Source organism: Mustela lutreola, chromosome 10 (genome assembly GCF_030435805.1).
Source record: "Mustela lutreola isolate mMusLut2 chromosome 10, mMusLut2.pri, whole genome shotgun sequence".
Taxonomy (NCBI): domain Eukaryota; kingdom Metazoa; phylum Chordata; class Mammalia; order Carnivora; family Mustelidae; genus Mustela; species Mustela lutreola.
Window position 1 is genome coordinate 53,439,810 of NC_081299.1, and position 21,758 is coordinate 53,461,567.

The 21,758-nt window shown below is 40.1% G+C and overlaps 1 protein-coding gene across 4 annotated transcripts in view; it reads left to right on the top strand.

Annotated features, from left to right (window-relative positions):
• Positions 1 to 21,758, top strand: part of DNAJC6 (DnaJ heat shock protein family (Hsp40) member C6) — a 140,354-nt gene that overhangs the window by 34,628 nt on the left and 83,968 nt on the right. Inside the window, exon 1 of one of the 4 annotated variants that reach the window (XM_059136317.1) lies at positions 11,020 to 11,250. The exons of 2 other annotated variants lie outside the window; for them this stretch is intronic. In XM_059136317.1, coding sequence (XP_058992300.1) covers positions 11,052 to 11,250 — 199 coding nt within the window. In that variant the 5' untranslated portion in view covers positions 11,020 to 11,051. Of the gene's footprint in view, positions 1 to 11,019; positions 11,251 to 11,609; positions 11,675 to 21,758 lie in introns of those variants that run through there. One more of the 4 variants, XM_059136320.1, reaches the window with a different exon arrangement.

Sequence of the window (21,758 nt, forward strand, 5' to 3'; positions counted from 1 at the left end):
TCACCAACACATGATTTCCTGTAGTCTATACAATATGGGCATAGTGTTTTCCGAGGCAAAGATCAAGAGGCATCTTCTGTTATTCATAAATAAGATCTGGCCCAAAGGAAATATTCTTTAAAAATGATGACTTGTAAATCTTTCAGAAAAATGATCTGGAGTTTGTGAATCTCTTCGTCAGGTCAAAAAGTAAATTTCAAACAAAAATGATTTCGAAGTGCTGTAAATCTGCATTTTTGACAATCCATTAGAAATCATTTAATTTACATAGGAAATCATTAGTAAGGGACAGCTTTTTTGGCTGAATTTTACTAAGAGTGATGGACTGCTAAGAGCTCTGATTGGCCAGAATGCCAGCCAGTCCTTTATGTGTAGTTCTGAGGCCTGATGAATAAGAAATGCAATGACTAACCTTCACTGGGCGCTAGGCAGTATACAGAGCAACTTTCTCTTATGTCTTTCATGGACTCTTCCCCATGGCATTGGTCATTCATCTATTTAACAAGTATATATCTGGTGTCTGCATTGTTTCAGGAGTGAAGTTAGACCACACATGGCCATGCCTTCACGAAGCTTATAATGTGATGTGGGAAATCCTACATCTAACAGGAAATTTCAATGTAGTGTGTTTTAAGTGCTATGTTAGAAGATGTACAATGTGCTGTGGGATAACATGGAATCATATCTAACTTGGTTTTGAGAACTTTGATGGTTTCCTTATGAAAGTGCTGCCTGTGCAAGGATCTGAAGGGCAAGCAGGAGTTGACCAGACCAGGGTTGTAAAGAACCTTTATGTCTAGACTTAGAGGATGGGGAAAGGTGAAGTGGTGAGGGCTGAGTCTCCAGAAGGAAGTAGCTTATCTTAGAATGTGAAAGGTTCATTATGTTAAATACCTTAGACTGAGGGCGGGGGAAGCCCTCGAATGGTTTTAAGTAGCCGAGTCACATAATTGGATTTGCATTTTAGAAAAGTCAGAAGTGAATCAGTTTGCTCACTTCCCTGTCTCAATATTCTTTATCTTTAAATGGAAAAGGATAGCCTACCCTGTATAGCTCCTTCCAACTTTAATAGTCCATACATTTCTGCTATCCTGGAAAAACTTAATTCCATACTGATTTCCAGCTCTCTCAGGTAGCAAGGCCTACCTAAGATTATGACCAGTACTTGAAGAGGTGGGTTTTGTGGGGATGGAGGTGACTGAGAGTGGGGATAGGAAGCTGAATGGATATATTATTTCCAGTGTGAAATAAAGGAAATAGAAAAGTTATGCAGGTTCCTGTGACAATCTCCTGAAAGGGAACTGGTGGATGACTTTAATTTCTCAGCATACGTGGAGTGGCACCTTGTCCCCTTCCAATAGAGTGAAATCTGATGTTATGTTCCAAAAATTAAAATGCTGCATTCTGAAATGTTTGTTGATGAAATGATACAAAGTCTGGAATTTGCTAAAAAGATAGTTAGGGATTTATACCAAACAGGGTTGGCCATGACTTGGTGATTGTTGATGCTGAATGATAGGTTCAAAAGGATCCATTATATAATTTTCATTATGTAATTTTCATAATTTGTGTATGTTTGAAATTTTCCATAATAGAAAGTAAAAATAACAAAACAAAGATGTTCTGACTTATTACCCAAGTTCCTTATTACTTGAACACAAATGGAGAAAGAATCAGACTCTTTCACTTGGTCATGCCGAAATAGACTCAGAGCTACTGTGTCATAAGCACTGACATTTTGCTTCAAGTTCTTTTTAAAAATTTTTTTATTTGTTTTTATTTATTTTTTTAGAGAAAGAGAGTGATTAGAGAGAGTGTGTGTGAGCTGGGGAGGTGTGTGTGGGGGGGCAGAGTGAGAGTCTCAACTAGGCTCTACATTCAGCCCAGAGCCCGATGCAGGGTTTGGTCTAATTACCGTGAGGTCATGACCTGAGCCGAAATCAAGAGTCAGATGCTCAGCCAACTGAGCCACCCAGGGGCCCCTGCTTTGAGTTCTGTATCAATTTTAAGGGCTTAACGTGTTCCAGACTGCACTGAGATTATGTTGGCAGATCAAAGAAAGAGAATAACACTCCAAGGAAGGGGCAGTTCTTCTAGGGATTTCATCGATGATGTAGGCAGAGCTCTGCAGCTCTGGCCTGAGTCAGCCCAAGAAGGCAGTTTCTGGATACCAGGATAAGCTGGAGAAATCACTGGCTTTGGAGCCATAATAGGCATAATAGACTAAGCTATGTGTTAGGTGTAAGACAGTGACAAGAAAAAACAAAATAGGTCACATTCACTGAATTCTCACTGTATGCCAATTATCTGTGTAAGCTTGTTACACACTTTATATCATTTGATTCTAATGGCTGCCCTATTAATTAGATGCTACAGTTTTATAGATGAGGAAACTGGGGCATAAAGAATGTATATAATTTGTCTATGATCACACAGACCTTATATAATTGCCAGTAAATGTTGTGATAAATAAGTAACAAATCCAATGGTTAGGTTTAGGTTTAGATGCACATAACAGACACAAGTAGAATAACAGTGGCTTAAAACAAAATAGTTTCTCGTCTTTATGAAGTCTGGAGATAATCAGTCGGGGTTGTCATGATTCTCTGGAATCAGGTTCCTTCTGTTGCTTCATTATGAAAGTCTTCCATCCTCAAGTTTACTTCACGGTCCAAGATACCTGCTGAAGCTACATATTCCAAACAGAAGAAAGGCAAAAAGAATGGAAGACGAGAATACCACCCATTTTCCCTTTCAAGGATGCATACTAAAAATTGCACTTATCATTTATGCTTATTTTACAAAATAAGCATAATTATCATTATGCTTATAAATTATAAAATTATCATTTTACAAAATAAGCATTATTATCATGCCACAACTTACTGTCATGTACATACCTAGCAGATTATAGAAAACTTGCTTGTGGCAAGTCCAAGACATGAAACATGACTAAGAAGTAGATTTGTCATGCTATATGGCCATGTGCCCAGCTAAAGAACAAGGGTTCTGTTAGCTTAGCAGATGGTAGGAATATTGAGGATCACTGACAATCACTGCTTGGTCCACACTGCTGCATTTAGAGCTCTGGTTTCTGTGGGTATGCAATGGGTATGGTAATCTTTCCCAAAAGACCTTTCAGGTTTAAATGGGTAAATAGGTTAATAGCCCCCCCTCCCCCCAAGAACAAACCAACAAACAAAATACCCCCCAGGCTCTTAATTAAGTGTTCAGGAAATGCAAGTTCTTTCCTTTCAGTGAGATGTGGGCAAGTCGGTGAAAGTGGTCTGGTGCCATGGAGACTCAGCACCACAAGAATTGACTCCACCTGCCTCTGAGGTCGTCCTTGTCTTACTTATCACCATCTTATAGGATCGACGCACCTTCTAGGGCTTAACCTTTAGGCACAAAGGGGTTACAGAGAATAAGCACCTACATTTTAAGGATCTTGGACATAAAATCATATAATGAGCTCAGGGTGAAACATGGAAATCGAGGGAAACTTTCACTTATATGTCGATTTATACCTGACTTTGGGGAACGAATTACCACATGAATTTTGTCAGTTTTTTATTCTCAAGATTGAGATTAATTGAGCACAGGTCCAGTTTATGGTAGTTTGTCAGAGTCTGTCCATTTGAGAAGCTGGTTTCCTTCCTTGTAGAATGACAAATGAAAGGACAGGTGCTTCCATGGGTTGCTCTCGAAATGGTAATGTAGGTGTAACATTGTTGAACCATGAGCATGTCCTTGAAAAGCCAAGAGTAAGTTGAATGTTAGCAAATGACACAGCATTTTAAGTGAGCTTACTGAAGAAACCCATGGTGATTTTTTTCTGTAAGCTAAAGATGACCTCTGAAACTTTTTTTTTCCCCCTCCTTTTCATTCAATTAGCAGATACAGAACACCTTTTACCTGGCAGGCACTATGCTAGGCCTAATAAATATATGATGAACGTTGTCTTTACCTACCAGAGTTGCTCAAAATACCTGAATTAAAAATAGACAAATAATATGCTCAGGTTAACAGATAGTCAAATAATAATAATATTTGTTTCATCAATTCCAAAACAATTTTTTTAAAAAAATTAACATTTAGGCAGTCTTTAAGTATCTTAAAATTGAGAATATGTCACATGTGGGTCATCAGTAGTATATTTTTCTTAATACTGTGACTCAAAATGGATGATTTTTTAGATTTGATGAAATACAGCTTTTGAGTAGGGCTTTAGTGTTTATTATATGCTTTCATGGACCTTATTTTATTTGATTCTTTCTATGAGGGAGAATGAGTACCTCTTCAACTTTATGGAAAGGGAATGTGACTCTGAGTGGGAAACAAATTATAGAATACTTGCATCTGGCAGGTCCAAAACTCAAACATAGTCGTATTTTTTATCCAAAGCTAGTGGTTTTTCCACCACACCTTGATGTTTTTTTAATCTGCATACACACATATTTATACATGTACATGTGCCCAAACACAGCAAGGGCCAAGTTTATTTCAAAGCTAGAGGCTTTCTTTTAATGAATATAAAGATTATTTGTCCTTCTAGTGATTAAAACTAGGTCAAAGAATGGCCAAGTACCAGTTTTCAGGGGGCACAACATAAGAAGTCCACTAAGCCAGATAGTTACAGAACAAGATTGCCTGTTGGGAACACACAGGCAGGTGGGTCTCATTGAGCAGAACCTGCCATGAGCAGAACCTGCCATGTAGGGAGTAAAGCAAGGGTGACCCTGGAAGGTGCCCCAGACTATTTTTCGCCAGCCACGCTTAGGTCAGTTCTAAGAAATAACCCAAATGTCATCCAGTGTTCACTTTGACCTCTGGAATTGGCCTCTCAGGCTGGTGCAGTGGCCAAAGCAGAATCAGAAAGTTGGGATTCTTTTAAAAGAATTTTTTTATTCATTAGAGAGAGATGTGCATGCGTGAGAGTGAGAGAGTGAGAGAGAGCATGCATGCCCACAAACGTGAGCCGAGCAGTGGGGAGGGGCAGAGGGAGAGGGAGAGCAGGGAGCCCACCACTGCTCTCCATCCCAGGACCCTGAGGTCCTAAACCTGAGCCTAAGGCAGATGCTTAACCGACTGACACACCTAGGCACCCCATAAAGATGGGATTTTGGATAATAACTGAGAGCCAGCTCTGTGAGCTTGGACAAGACTTAACCTCTCCAACTGTGCCTCAAAAAAAGGGACTTTTTTTTTTTTCCAACTGGCTTTGCAGGGTTGTTGGGAAGATGACTGTTAAGGCAGGAAAGGTACCTGGCAAATGGAAAATAGCTAATGATGGTTGTTTTTATTACTGTTAGAAATTCAAGGAGGCACAGGTTTTAGGGTACTGAGTTACCTTAAAAAATATACCCTGCCTGGAAAGTTTGTCCTGGCTTGTAGGAGACCCAATACTCTTATCAGGCGTCAGGAAGAGACAAGCTCATTTCTAAGGAGATATTATAGAAATAGTTGAGGTTTCGTCTGCTAACTATTATCAGCTCACTCAGTTTTTCCAGCATATTCGGTCTTGTCTCTTGTGTATTGCTCTATGTGCAACTCTTGACAGCTGCCACTATTTAAGCATGTGTTCTGTAGTAAAACCTTGATTAAATGGGACTTAGAACTGGAATACTTCAAAAGTCATGGTTTTTCCCTGTGGGCTTCCTTTGGAGAAGGAAGGAAGCAACAACCAAAGTTTTGAGAAAGAAAGGAAAATTTGAGAATAGAGAGAATGCTGTAATTCAACACCTTCAATTTAACTGCTAAGAGAGAATGATTATCAAGAACACTTTGCTGATTGATAATAGAGCCAGGAGAGGATTCCAGCCCATTGTTCCTTCTTCTGGACTGTGACCTAAAGATTCGGCTTTTGGCATTTGTCTTGGTGTTGTTACTCCTCCAGTTTGGGCCACTACACTAGAGGTCTCAAATTCAAATGCATGCAAGGGCTGACTGACAAAGACCAAGTGGGGCAGGCTGGGCATTTCATATGGGGAAGTGGTGGTGAACTTGACACTCAAGCTGGAGTCTGTGTACCTTCTGTGGAGGCATTTAAGCTTACAGTTAAAAAGAAAAAAGTACAGGACAGACAAAACATTTGGGGGCCAGATATGGCTTCTTGGTCCCCAGTTTGATTACTTTACATTCATTGTATTTGCAGATTTGTATTCAATAAGGACATAATCTGAATTATGTACCCGAGGCAAGTTGCTAAGGAAAGTTTCAGTGCTATTCATTGATTTATATTAAAGCATAAAATCGAAGAAGTGCATTTTAGAAACCTGATCATACCTAATAATTTTTGCATTTTGCATCAGAAAGAACAGAGTAATTCTGTTCTCATTTACTGTCTGGTTAGTCAGAAATTTGTTGTCCAGTTATGTATCCAAGTGAATTCAGATGTCACAGTGTGTAGGACATTTGGAATTGGGAACCCCTTAGTACTCAAGGTTCTGTTATATACAGACATTCAAACGTTTTAAACTGGCACTCGTAGTGAGAAATGCATTTATGTCATTATTGAAGAGAAACACATACATACTTTCACCACACAAACACAAAATACTAGTTCAGGAAACAATATCTTACCATATGCCAAAAACTGATGTTTTCCTGACCTATTTCGTTTTTATTAAAATAATGGTCATGAATTGCTAAGTTTATTTTTTAATCTAATAGTAGACCACAACATAATCATTTTTAAAAAATCACTAGACTAGGTGATACTAATACATTTTATTATTTATTCAGTAGACATTTATTCAATCTTTAATGAGTGTGAGGTGTTCTTTTGGGTATCATGAAGGATACAGACATGAGCAAAACATGGATTTCTGTTCTCAAGGAGTCTAAAATCTAATAGGAAAGAGATGGATGAAAATATCTAAAATGTCATGGCAGAATAGTCACTCTACATTATGCATAATGCTTTTATATTATTATACATTATCATAATAAATTTCTTAAGTAGGTAGGGCAGATTTTAGCCTAAAATAAAGATAAGCAATTACATTTTTAGAAAAATTAACTTATCCTTATAAAAATAGTAGAACAATAGTGATAGCATATAGCACTTAATTTTTTTTTTAAAGACTTTATTTATTTGACAGAGAGAGATCACAAGTAGGTAGAGAGGTACACAGAGAGGGAGGAGAAAGTAGGCTCCTTGCGGAGCAGAGAGCCCAATGCGGGGCTCGATCTCAGGACCCTGTGATCAGGGCCTGGGCTGAAGGCAGAGGCTTTAACCCACTGAGCCACCCAGGCACCCCAGCACTTACTGTATGTTATGCACTGATTTAATTCTCACTACAGCTTTATTCCAGTGGTACTATTTCTATGCTCATTTTACAAAGGAGAAAAGTGAGGCAGAGAGGTTAAGTAACTTGCCTAAGGTCATAGAGCTTAATAGAGTCTGTGGAAATAGGGTTCAATCCTAGGAAATACGGTTCCAGAACCTCAGTTTTAACCAATATGTTATAGCTCCTAGAAATTAAAAAAGCACAAATCATAATCCCAGATGGGTCATGGCATATATTTATCATCTCTGACCTGCCACCACAAAAATATTGACATCTGTTGTGGTAGGAGAGTATTTTGTGGTGGAGGGGATGAGTAGGAATAGAGCCTGAACATTCCTCAGTGTGAATAACCTTCACCAAGTTAATAAAAGTGACTGAAGTTTAAAAAAAAAAAAAAAGTGACTAAAGTCAGCAATAGAAAAGGCAAAGGGAAAGAATGCTTTCCCCCAACGAGGGCATCTAATCCTTTGGCTCTGCTCTGTTTGTGATGTAGTATTTTTGAGATAAATTATGGAGCAGTCTTGATCTTGGAATAGCAGGAGAGTTTAGCTGTAAATGTTCATCTTGGATTTTACCAGTGCCCTTCCTTAAGCACAGGTGTTCATTCAGAATCACACAGACACATTTCTGGAATAAATAATATTTATCTTTTATTGAGCATCTCCCATGGGAAGAACTAGGACTGTTGGGCACTGAGGATAGAGTGGTGCCCAAGTCAGCCCAATAATAGTAATAATAGCGAATATTTGTTAAGTACTTACTCTATATGTGTTAGGTATTAATGTAATTCTTTACCCATAAAATGATGGTGTTTTTATTATGCTCTTTTATAGAACAGAAAAGTAAGATCTTCATGGATAAGTGAACTTTTTATGAATTTGATCTTTAGGATAATAAAAGCAATTTGCATGTCAATTTGCATTGGTATATGTTCCAATTTAAGCCCCAGACCAGTTTTTAGACTGTTGTATTTTAATCTAGCTATTGCATTTTCCTGCCTTTATGTGTTCTTTATATCCTTAACTTTGTAAGGTCATTAATAGTTATTCTGATTAATTTTATTTATATTAAACTAAGTGTAAAGAAAAAAATTAAATGGTCTCTGTAGCCCATTCATGTTTTTCTTTACATTTGCTAAATGAGGAGATATCCAAAAATAACAAAGGCGTATGTTTCATCTTAATTTCCTCAAGCAGTATGCCTACAACTCTGAGAACATTTGAACAAAAATAACTGAAAGTTGTCTTTTTGAAAATAATAATTTTCACTTTTGAAAAATGGTTATCTCTAAATTCTCTTAATCTAGTGATTATAAATCTAGAATTTGCCAAGGTATGTGATGGACACTAGGTATTTACTTCCTATGCCTCAGTAATGAATTAAAAGAGAAGGAAAAGTGCAGAAAAGGATTATTTAAAATGTTATTGGAAAATATTTACTAGATTTTACAGAGTATTACTTCAGCCAAGTACATAAAATTGCTCAGTCTGACAGATTCGGAAAATTGAAAATATAAAATTTGTGTTTAAAATTTAATTGCAATTTTAATTGCTGCCACTCAAATTGTTTGATCTTGTAAATGAGCATTAATTGAGATTTTTGATTTGGGTCAGATCACACCTTCTTCAGTTAATGCAGTTGGGAAAGCAACTGGTCAGGGAATTGAGGTCTTCCCAGAGGGACTGGACAGATCTACAGCATTCTTGGCCTCTACTGATTCAACCTCTTCCTATGAAAATTTGTGTTTAGGTGATCCTTGAACGGGCATATGTCTCTCAATACAATTAACTTATTTTACGTAGATCTCTGCAGAGCTAGAGCTTCCAGAAAACTCTGGGTCTCAAATGATTGGGACCCAACCTTCCTAGATGCTGTTGTTTGATTTTATGTTTTTTTTTTTTTTTTTTTTTTTTTTTTTTTAAAGATTTTATTTATTTATTTGACAGAGAGAAATCACAAGTAGACGGAGAGGCAGGCAGAGAGAGAGACAGGGAAGCAGGCTCCCTGCTGAGCAGAGAGCCCGATGCGGGACTCGATCCCAGGACCCTGAGATCATGACCTGAGCCGAAGGCAGCGGCTTAACCCACTGAGCCACCCAGGCGCCCTGATTTTATGTTCTTAAGTGATCAAAATAATATCAAGAGAAAGCCACAAAAGGTGAGAAGAAGGCAAAGCTGGCTTTGTGTATGAGCTTAAGCAAATTTTACATATGTGCACTTGTTTCTTGCTGATGGGTGATAATACTCCGCCAAATGACTTGAAAATCTCCTCACTTAATCATTCCAAATTCCAATAGGGAAAAGGATCATTTCAAAACCAGAATTTCACTTGAAATGATAAAAAGAGAGATACTTCTGTAGTCTTATTATTTCAAGTGAAAACAAACATTTGGTAATTGCATTTTGAAACTTAGAGTTATGTCCAGGTTTTGCAAATGTTGAAATATATTATGTTGGGTTTCTCTTTAAGAATAAGAATGCAAAATCATGAATATGAAATTAGGTACACAGCCTTGAAAGGGGCTTCTGCAAGAAGGGGGCTCTGACCCTTCAGCTCGATTAACTTCGTGATTAATTCTCCTCTGATAATGATCGACTGTTTTCTTTGTTTCCTCAAAATTATGAAAAAAAGGGGGGAGGGCCTAGAGAATGGAAAGAAAATCCTTGTCTTCCTAACCATCCCCTCAAGCCAACTGAGTGGTATAGTCCTTTCTCCAGGTCCCAAGGTAAATGATGTCAGAACTGAAATTGCACCTGATTCGACCTCTTCCTCGCTCCCCACCCCGGCCCCCCCCCCCCGCCCCAGTTATTCGTTCAACAAATAGTTACTGAAACAGTCACAGCTACTCACTAGGTGGAATGGACCCTGTCTCCTACTTAGAATAGCCAGCTCTTTGATATCTCACTTAGGGATCATTCCCATTCCGGTTTGAAAGAAACTGCTGTTCCTTTCTGTCCTAGCATACACATAGCCTGGCATTTAACATGTGTTCTTTTTCTGTTCAATTAAGTTACAAGTCAGTCCTCCAGGACAGTAACCTTCGGGGTGGCTTTGACTAGCCGAATCTTCCAGCAAATATAGGCTAAGTTATACAAAATGGGCGTGTCTGGATTTTACCAAGAGACCCCCTCGTCCCCAAAGCTTACCAAGCAGAGACGCCCAGCCTCTTTCTTCTTTACCTCACGCGCGAAAACACCCTCTACCCGGGTCGTAGTAGTCCCCGCCCCCCCACCACGCCCCATTTACCGCCCTCAGCCCCCCTCCTTGAGAATCTCCCCATCCCTCACTCCCTCTCTTTTCTACCCTCCCCTTGGGCCAGCCGCGCTTGGAGCTGCCCTGCTGCGCGGCGGGGGCGACGCGGCGACACCTATAGGATTGCTTCCGGGCACTCCCCAGCCAGAGGGTGGCTGGCCCGGGGCCCGGAGCTCCGCAGGGCCGGCGGCTCGGCGGCGGCGGCACCGAGGACGCGCGCACCCGTTCGCCCTCCCGCCCGCGCCCTCTTTTTCTCCCTTGGTCGCGCGGGGCGCCCAGAGCCGCTCTCTTCCCAGGGCGGTGGCTTTGCCGCCCGTCGCGCAAAGCTCCTCTCTGGTGGCCGTTCCCTTTCCCTCCTCTTTGCGTCATGTCGGACACTTGATTTTTTTTTTTTTCTTTTCCTTTTTTCCCCCGATTTTTAAAATTTCCTCCTTTAGCCCTTTCCACCTTCCACCTCCCCCTTCGTTTCCCAGGTTGATATTTTACCCCTCTTCTCTGGGCTTGCCCATGAGTCTTCTCGGGAGCTACCGGAAAAAGACCAGCAACGATGGTTATGAATCCTTGCAGCTGGTGGACAGTAACCGGGACTTAAGTGCGGGGAGCGGCGCGGGTGGCGGCAAGCAGAGAGTGAATGCCGGGGCGGCGGCAGCCGCGCGGAGTCCCGCCCAGCAGTCTCAGGACCGCGCCAGCACCATGGACAGCTCAGGTAGCGCTGGCGGCGGGGTGCGCCCAGCTGAACTCTGCAGGGTCCTCCAGAGGCTGCCCACTCCACTAGCCCGAGGCTCCCACCCCACCTTGGCCTGGGAGGGGCCGGGATGGAGCGAAGGCATCTAATACCACCAGGGTGTCGCGTCTCTAATTTCTCTAGTTCAAGGAGCTAGGAAACGTTAGATCAGTCCTGAGGCCCAGCGACTGTAGGAGCGCCTCTTAATCTGGCTAGGCTGCTGAATACACCAGCTGGGGGCGGGGAGAGGAGGGGAAAGGGGAGGGAAGGGGTGGACGCGAGAAAGGAGCGGGTGGCGCGAGGAGCCACTGGGAAGGAGGGCAAGGAGAGGCAGCTGCTTTCATTACCCAGCTGCATGAGGGGGAGAGGTGAAGGAGCAAGTGCGTTGATTGCTTGCGGAGGCACGGTATTTATTCCAATTATTATTCTCTTAATGCTGATGTTATTTGCAATCCTGTAAAGCTGTGCCTCTTGTCAATCCGGCTGTCTGCTGGGGTTAATGCTGCTACCTTTCTGAAGCAATTTTTGCCTTTAGCCAGCTTTTATCTAGGGCTCTTTTACTCAGCTTTTATGATTTGTACGAAGAAATTTATTTCATCTGTTATTGGCTTTGATCTTGTTTATCTTTATCTTTTTGCATTGAGTGTACTAATAACTTCATAAACGTTACATGTAAGGAAAATGAAAATGCCTCTAAACTTTGTATCTGGGCTTGCAACCTTTTTTTTTCCCTTTTTCTTTTTATAAAGCTCTTTTAGCTTTCTTTTGATTTCCATAGCAAAATAGTCACTTAATATTTTAATATATGTATGTTGGACCAGGAGTATTATAGCTGTTTGCTCACCTTTTCAAGGAATCAGGATCAGAGGATTGTTTACGCAAAGATAATTTATAATTGAAGTGGTTAGTGGTTTGTTCTACATTGGTAACTTTAATATACTGAGCAACTGAGGACTTCAGAGGAAAGATTCATGTTGGGTTGTTTGAGAAGTAATAAAAACAAACTGAATTTAATTCTTGCACTTTGCCAATAAATGCTTATTTCTTTTAATCGTGTAATGGCTCTCCCTGGACTATCATTTTTCTATTTTCTTATCCCATAAGTGGGGTAAAATATTGTTTACAGATGTTTTCAAGTGTCTTCACCTGAAAACGTATTTTACCCATACTAGAGCTTATTGAAGTTAAGGTTTTGGTAGAATGTTTTCTCAGGACCATTTTAAATTAAAACTAAAATTACCTGAAGGACTGATGATTCTAACAGCTTTGGTATTGATGTACATGGGTATTTGATTTACGATTTTCTTAAATCTGTGATAAAGTACAAAACATCCTTTGACTGAATGCTATCTCCTTTAAGTCTTAAAGAAAAAGATTCATGCATTCCAAATGATGCCATCATAATCCTTTCTGGAACTTAGTGGACATGTATACAGTGAACTAAAATGGAATGAACGATTTCCAAATGAGTAGGGAGGAGCCCCACTTTCAAGAAATGAAATTTTGTACATTTTCACTTCTCATAGGGATTCTTATTTTAAGAATTTGAATTTGTTTTTAATGTTACATCTGAGAATATTTTCAACACCTATTTCTTGAGTCCCTTATATGCCAGGCACTGTGTTAAGCACTGTGGAGGAATATAATAGTGAAGGCGAGACACTTCTAGTCTTTAGGGGGCTGTCATTTAATAGGAGCAATAACTCGAACACACAGCAGCCTATAGTGAGTCCTGGATTTTTGAGGATTGTCTTTTTTTTTTTTTTTTTTTTTTCTAACCAAATCAGACTTTTTCAATAGGTTTAGAGAAGAAGAATGAAGTAAATTGATAAATTGTTGTAATGGGAAAACATTATTAAGAATATGGTTATATCTAAAACATTATTGCTAGGAGTTGATTCTTCAACTTGATCAAACTAACCCTGTATGAAGAGGTTGCAGGGATTCTTCCCATCCCCATTCCTCCTCCTGGTTAGGGCAATATTGTGGCTTTGTTATGGCAGCTATGTATCTTATGACTATTTTGATGTATATTTGCAATTGAGAACAGAGTCTGGGAGGATGCTGTTTGTTTGGTCTGGATAAACAATTGCACCCTGAGAGTGGGGTTTCTTTTAATGGGTAGCAAGTTTCATTGACTAGTGCAACTATATCTATCTTGTCTAATTATAGTTCTTTCTTCCTAGATCATCAAAGAGTGGCCTTCTGCAGTGTAAATGTATCCATTTGTTTAAGATATTTAATTAAGCTCATGGATCTTTTCTAAAGCAGCACTGATCTGCCCATTTATTCCGCTCATTGTACTGTGACATGCTGGCTAGGAGAGGTGGTTCATGGGGCTTTTGGTCTAACAGAAATGTTTATGAATGGAAAAAATATGTCTAGAGGATTTAAAAATAAATCTAGAGGATTTAAAGCTTAGTTCTAACAATACCTTACACTGGTATAGCTATTTATAATAGGTGGTACAATTGGACAGTTATTTCATTTCCCCAGAAGTCTATTAGGCAGAATAAGGGGCATATCTGTGCCTAGAGACCTGATATCAAACATCTGTACTACTGTTACTAGCTGTAAGACCTAGAAAAATTTTAAGGCTGTTCTCCATTTATAAAAGAAGAATCATAATAGTTGTTTTTACAATAGAGCTTTTAGGTTGAGATTTACAACAACTTGAGAATACATTTGTAGTTTTCCTTTATTTTGCTGTCTGTGTCATTACAAGTAGATGAGGAAACTTACTTAGAGATGGTAGGAGACTTGTTTAAGGTAAAATAGCTACTTAGTGACAGCTAGATTCAGTTTTCTGACTCTAAGGTCTAAGTTTTTCTCCACTGAACTGAACTGTCTTTCTCTGTAGATATAATATCATAATATCATCCATTTCCTTGGATTTCCCCTCTGTTTTTAGATGAAAGAGTGACAGATGTTCAGAAAAGTTTAATGACTTTCTAAGTCAACAGACTCTCAAGTGGTGGATTGCAGAGTGGCCCCCAAGACAGATGTGCCTTCCAGAGCTCTCTGCCTGCCCTGACTCACATTCTCTTCATTTGAATTATTCTCTAGAAAAGATTGTCATTCCAAGGTCATCCTCTCATCTCTCAGATGGCACTGTAGCTATCCCAATTCATTAGCTCAGGAACTCGTATTTGTGTTCATTTCACTTACCATGAAAAGTAGAATCCATAAACAAACTCCTAGTCTTAAGTCACTGAAGTGTTCCAACTTCAGACTTTACTTACCAAATTTATAATGACAAGCCATAAAACAGTAGCCCAATTAAAATCTGTTTCCAGATTTGAATGGGATTTAAAAGTGTAAGGATAATGTGAAGAATGCTAATATACTTTCCTGTTTAGTATAAATCTGATTGAAAGCAAAAATTACCTTTAACAAATGCTATTCTACGTGGTGTTTAAACACAGCATCTACATTTTGAATCAGGCTTTCTCGTTATATAGTACTTATTTGGATAACTTCATACTTCATTGAAATATTATAAGCATATGTATGTTAATATTACTTTCTTAGGAATATCTGCCCATTTAAGGGTTTTACAGATTGAAGACAATGTTTTTTTTTTTTTTTAAAGATTTCATTTATTTATCAGAGAGAGAGAGGGGGAGAGAGCGAGCACAGGCAGACAGAATGGCAGGCAGAGGCAGAGGGAGAAGCAGGCTCCCTGCCGAGCAAGGAGCCCGATGTGGGACTCGATCCCAGGACTCTGGGATCATGACCTGAGCCGAAGGTAGCTGCTTAACCAACTGAGCCACCCAGGCGTCCCTTTTTTTTTTTTTTTTTTAAATTTTTTTTTTTTAAAGATTTTATTTATTTATTTGACAGACAGAGATCACAAGTAGGCAGAGAGGCAGGCAGAGAGAGAGGAGGAAGCAGGCTCCCCGCTGAGCAGAGAGCCCGATGTGGGACTCGATCCCAGGACCCTGAGATCATGACCTGAGCCGAAGGCAGCGGCTTAACCCACTGAGCCACCCAGGCGCCCCAGATTGAAGACAATGTTGATTTACTAATTTAATGTGAGGCTAAAATTTGAATGTTTCTAGATAATCACTTAAGGATGCATCTCTGTCAAAGTTCAAATGCTTGGAAAATGCCAGGTTTCATAGACTTAGAATGGGAGTCTTTTTTTTTTTTTTTCTTTTAAGATTTATTTATTTTAGACAGAGAAGAGAGAGTGTGAGAGTACGGGGTGAGGAGGAGCAGAGGGAGAGTCTCAAGCAGATGCCATGCTGAGCACAGCAGGGAGCTTGTTTTGAGACTCCATCTTCTGACCCTTGGATCAGGACCCCAAGATCACAACCCTGAGATGGCAACTGGAACTGAAACCGAGAATCCCCAGAGGCTTAACTGACTGTGCCTCCCAGGGGCCCCGGAAGGGGGAACTTTTGGACAAAGTCTCAGAAAGATGACTGTGTAGCCTATGATATACCCCTTGTGCGATGGAACTGTCACTGCCTTCTGAGGCTGTACCTTTGGACTGTTTTTATCAGCACCAAGTTCCTTCTTTTTATTTAGGTCTTTCGGCTTTCTAGGTACAAGATAAATCTAATCCTTTGCCCACCCTTTGAAAATTAGAGAACGGATCCTGTTTCTCCTCTTAGCTCAGTTGTCTTCTTTCCTAGGCATATATATAATATATATATCATATATGTAAAACATATATACATATACATATATCATGTATATAAATACATATATAATCTCATACACATAAATCATATATATATAAGTATATAAGTATATTTAGATATATATAGATATATCACTGTATTAGAGATATATATGAATAATATAGATATATAATGATATATAATATTTATATATATTTAACAAGGTTTTAAAATTAATTTTTATTATAAAATTTTTATCCTAATAGTTTTTCATGCTCTTGTTAAAAAAGAATTAAAGATTACAGAAAAGAATACAATGGAAAATATAATATACCCTCCCCCTTCCCTGGTTCTTTGTCTCAGAGATAACCCTATTGAAAGTATATGTAAACTTAATATATATAAAATAACATGTGTGTATGCATAAGATTAAAATTATAATAAAATAGAAAGTTGTGACCATGTATCTTTATATACATTGTTCAGGAATGCTTAAGCATAAAAATTGTTAACCTTTTTTTATTGTAGCAATGATTACAATCCAGGCCATTTTGCTAAACACTGTATGTATGGTATCCTATTTAACCCTCATAAGAATTCTTGAAGTTTGGTGATAGTTAATTTTTTCTTATAGTTGATTAAACCAGGCACAGGGAGGTTAAGCAAGTTGTCTGAGATTACACAGAGTACCTTGAGTACTCTGGTACTCTAGTACTACTCTGGTACTACTCTGGAACTCTGGTAGTAGTACTCTGGTACTACTCTGGTACTCTGGTACTCAAGGTACCTTGAGTACCAGAGTACCATGAGTAAAGTGTCATAGAGAAATGTCCATAAATTTGCAAGTGAAGAATTTCCTGTTGAATGTTTATATTTGCTGCTTTCCCTGTGGTAAGGAGAAATAGGAGTGTTTGGGTTAACTGAAATGAAGGTAGTTGTTTTCCATTTTGAATCTTGTAAATAAGATCTCTCTCTCTCTCTCTTTTAAGATTTTATTTATTTATTTGACAGAGAAAGAGAGAGCACAAAGTAGGCAGAGTGGCAGGCAGGGGGGAGAGAGAGAAGCAGACTCCCTGCTGAGCAGAGAGCCTGATGTGGGGCTTGATCCTAGCACCCTAGGATCATGACCAGAGCTGAAAGCTGATACTTAACCAACTGACCCACCCATGCTCCCTAAGATGTCTCTCTTGACTTAAATATAACCTAAAGAATTTTAAAATGCTAGAAAATGAAGAAGACAGAAAAAGCAGTAGTGAATAAAACTGATTAAATCCTTATATGACACTGAGAGAACAATATAATTGGTACCACTTTATAACTTTATGGAGCAATATCTTACCAGTGAAAATGAGTCCCCAGTGTTCTCAGGATAAAATCTCTTTATCTTCACTGGGCATCAGAAGCCCATGATGGCTTCTGCAAGACAGCCAGTATAACTGGCAGTATAAAGCAGTATAACTCCTTACCCTGTCTCCACTGGTAGGTCCCCTTCCCCCACCTCCATCTCTACATTTTTGCACACATTGTTCTCTCAGTTTAGGCCAACTGCTCCTGTCGCCATCTAGATGGCCACTTTTTCCAGGTTATCTACTACTCCTCATTCTTCAGCTCCTAAACTCCTGTAGACTGCTTGAGATGGCTATTCTCCATACTCCTCCCCCAGCCTGTATATCCCTGCCTTAGCTCTTACCACATTAGGTTGTGATACATTGCCTGACCTACCTCTCCCTCCAGACTCTAAGTAAAGTTCAAAGCAGGGCTGTGTGTTCCTCGCCTTTGTATTCTTGTCACTGCTTGGCATTTATTAGGAGCTTGATAAATACTCATTGAATGAAAAAGCGTGTACTGATTTTGAATTTTTTAAAAGGGCATTTATAATGAAATGTACCCATCCAAACCATAAAATAAGCATTCAACTAGATTTTTAATAGAAATGAGACCAGGGGCGCCTGGGTGGCTCAGTGGGTTAAGCCGCTGCCTTCGGCTCAGGTCATGATCTCAGGGTCCTGGGATCGAGTCCCGCATCGGGCTCTCTGCTCAGCAGGGAGCCTGCTTCCCTCTCTCTCTCTCTGCCTGCCTCTCTACCTGCTGTGATCTCTCTCTCTGTCAAATAAATAAATAAAATCTTTAAAAAAAAAAAAAAAAAAAAAAAAAAAAAAAAAAAAAAAAGAAATGAGACCAGACTTAATAGAAATGAAACTGTTGGCAGAAAGATAGACCAACTCAAAAATGAGCATTTTTCATAAGCAAGGACATTTGAGGGGAGAGAAAGGTAATTAATAAATAGTCTCAGACCTCCAATAGTTTTCTAATGTGGAAATGTAAAGAAATAATAAGCTTCCCAAAAAACTGCCTTCTTAACCCCCTCCAAATGCAACCTATTATATGATTTACCATCAAGATAATTTTTTGAGCAGAAAAAAACCCCACTAAATATATACAACTCTTTTTTAACAAACTAACAATAGAATACTTTTATCTGAAGATTTGTGTGTTTCATCATTAGTATTGCAAGGTTGGAATCTTAGCTATTTTCAGGTTTAATATTAAAAACTCTTTGTATCACCTTTGGGCATCTGCAATTTATGTAAGCATTATGGTGTCCATTTATAACCTGTACTCACCATTTTGAACTCCCTTTGGAAAGAGCCTTTAATTTCGAAGTGGATTAAAGAATCCTGGAGTTTAAATTGTACATTTCCTTATTGACAAAACTTGTAACTCAGGAGAAAGGTAAATTATAGTTATTGTCTACTTAAACAACATCTCTTAAAATTTACATAGAAGCTTTTGAAAGAGCAGCTTAATGTCTGAGTACTAAGCCCTTCATGGTCTAAGGAATTAGGAAATTTTCATGACATGGGCCAAGAGATCTGGCAATTTCTAGTTCTTAAAATTGCTTTACCTGGCATGCCACAGGCCATAGCCTGGATCCAAAATATTTTTTTTTCTTTCAATAATGCATCAAAGCATAATTTGAAAAGGCACTAGGGATGAAAATTAAAATTCAGCTGTGTGTGATATTAATGCAAATGACCACACCAAGGAAGGAATCAGATGGTCCAGTACTTGTGATGCATGTTGGGTTTGCCCCTGCAAAAGATGATTGTTGGCACGTTGAAGTGTCGTACTCTACCTGGTGACTGGTGGATTTGTTTGACATGTGTTATAAGCCTCTTCCCGATTTTAGAAACGTTGTGGTGTGCAAGAAGTGCATCTCCGAATTGGGTATATTTGGCACGGGGCAGGGGGCATGAAGGGTATAATAATAGCCACATACAGTGCCATGGAGTGTGGAAGCAGGAGGCATAATTTTAACCAGGGGGATGAGGGAAAACCACAGTCGAAAGTGCTGTTTGAGCAGGGAGTCAGTAGGTGGAGAAGGAAAGGAGAATTGTTTTGGGCTGAGAGCTAAGGCGCAGTGGCATCCTCATACGAGGTGTGTTGAGGGATTTGCATTTAGGCCAGGAAGCCGGAGCCCATATGGGTTGGAAGTGCTGTAGTGGACGGCACCGGGAGGACAGATTGAACCCAGAGCAGGGTGAGTCTGTTGAGAAGGTTGGACTTTATTCTGTACGCCGTGGGATTGTCCTGAAGATTTGGAAGAGGGGCCGAGGCAGGGCTGACTTACCCATAGGCACAGTGCCTAGGCATCACAGCAATTTTAAGGCCGACAAAAATGTTTTAATTTTAATTTCTTTTAAAAACCAGAATAAAATAAATGAGTACAGCAGTAAGGAATTAAGGAATTCATCTTCATACCAATGCAGTTAAAAATAATTTTTTAAAATGGGGGGATGAGCACATGAAGGCAAAACTACCTAGGGCCCCTAAAGGTCCTACTGCAATTCCAAAGAGAAGAATGTCATGTGCGAAACCTGGAGATATTTGGCAGCTGTATAAAAGGTGGATCCCATCTGTGTCCTGGCTGTATCAGATTGACCTGGGACGCTGGTTGAAAACAGAGATTCATGGTTTATTGAGGGAGAGGGTGTCCTGGCAGGGAGAGAGCATGTACCTGGTGGACAAGGAGAGCAAATAAACGTCCATTAAATTGTCCATTACTTGAGAAGTAATGACAGCCCAAACCAGGTTAATGCTGTAAACTATGGAAGAAAGAGGAAAGCCTTGCATAAACGAATGGACAGATTGACAGCCGACTGGGTGTGGGGTGGGAGGTACAGGGGATGCTAGAGGTGTCTAGGCTGGTGGCAGGACAGGAGGTAGTATTTTCATTCTTGGCCAGAAGTGGAAAATGTGACCATTTGGTTTTTGATACTACAGATGCACCTTGAGCATACTAACGAAAGCGCTGACTATGCTGTCCCATTGGCCCGAGGTGTCACTAGGCTTTCAGCTTTTTGGTGGACTGTCCGTTAGGCTGTGCAGATCTCCAGGGAAGTGCTGTGGAGGAGGTGGGAGGCAGGAGCAGGGTCTGTGTTTGCCTAGGGGAGGAGTAAGGTAATCAGTGGAAATGCTAGAACTGAAATTCTGCGGCACTGGGCTGAGTCCAGGGCTGTGGCTGGAGGCCAGGACGGTGTAAAGTAGCCAGCCTGCTCTTAGGCCATTCTCACAGGGCAAGCCCTAGGCTCTGGGTCTTTCCTTGCCTGCTGATGGGGAAACAGGAAGAAAGCTCAAACACCAGAGAAACCTGGAAGATGACAACTGAAGCAGGAATTCTTGGTCTCTATGGAAACAGACAAGTGCCTGAAAAAACACCCTGACCCCAGAAATTCTCAAGGGCTGCCTCGGGCCAGCATGTGGCCACTTGAGCATCACAGCAGAAATCAGTAGGGTGACATTTCTCTCCACTGCTTATTCTTCCTTCCCTTTCTCCAGCTCTTCCGCAGTCCTCCTTCCCAATATTCTCTTCCTTCTGCTTCCTCTTCTTCCTTCCCCTTCCTCTTCAGCTTCCTTGACCCCCTCTCCTGAGATGCTCTTCTTTTCTCTTCTTCCCCTGTCGTACCTGTATCTTCCCCCTTTTCCCTAGTTAATGAGTCTGCATGTCTGGGAGACTTGGAACCCCATGCCATAGGAAGGTGCGTAGATGACTCTAGTTTGGGGGTATGCATGTGGGGAGGTATGTGTGTGACTTAGATCCCAGGCTGCTGCGTGTGGCCCAGTGGGTGTGAACCCTGGTATCACTTTCCAATTTGGGTAATTGCATCTGACCTACCTAAAATTTCACTTGCTGTTTCAATTAGCCAAGTGTTCCGCACTGTGACTTGGTGATGAGAGGTTTCATAAGCCTCCATCCCAGAGGTAGCTGCATTTCATTAAGATGAAATTCACTTACTAATTTGCAGCTAGGGAGGGCAAGATAATATCACACCATTCCCACCAAACCCCAGATGTAAGGTTTGGCTTTGTCATTTACAAGCTTTGACCTTGGGCAGGTAATTCAAATGAGAAAAATCTTAGTCACCCTGCCTGTTTCATAGGCAAGGGGAAATATGGGAATGTAGATGAAAGCACTTTGCAGTGGGTAAATTCTGCATTTACACATTTTATGAATGTCTCCTGACTGCCTATTATGTGCTGGTATGGTTCTAGCCACGGTGATACGGTGGAGGACGAGACAGATTAGACTTGCATGCTTATGAGTTTACATGGTAGCACACAAGATACACCATAAGCAAAGATAAAGGATTATATGTATGCTAAATGCCATCGAGGGACTAGAGCGAGGGAGAGAATAGCTCAAGTTGGGGGTAGGGAGGAGGAAAGCCTACCTTACAGAGCACAATCAGGAAGGGCCTTTCTGAGGAGGTAACACCTGAAGAAACAGAAGCAAACAGGAAAAAAAAAAAAAAGAAAGAGAGAGAGAGTGCTGTATGTAGCGCATTTCAAGGAATAGCTTCA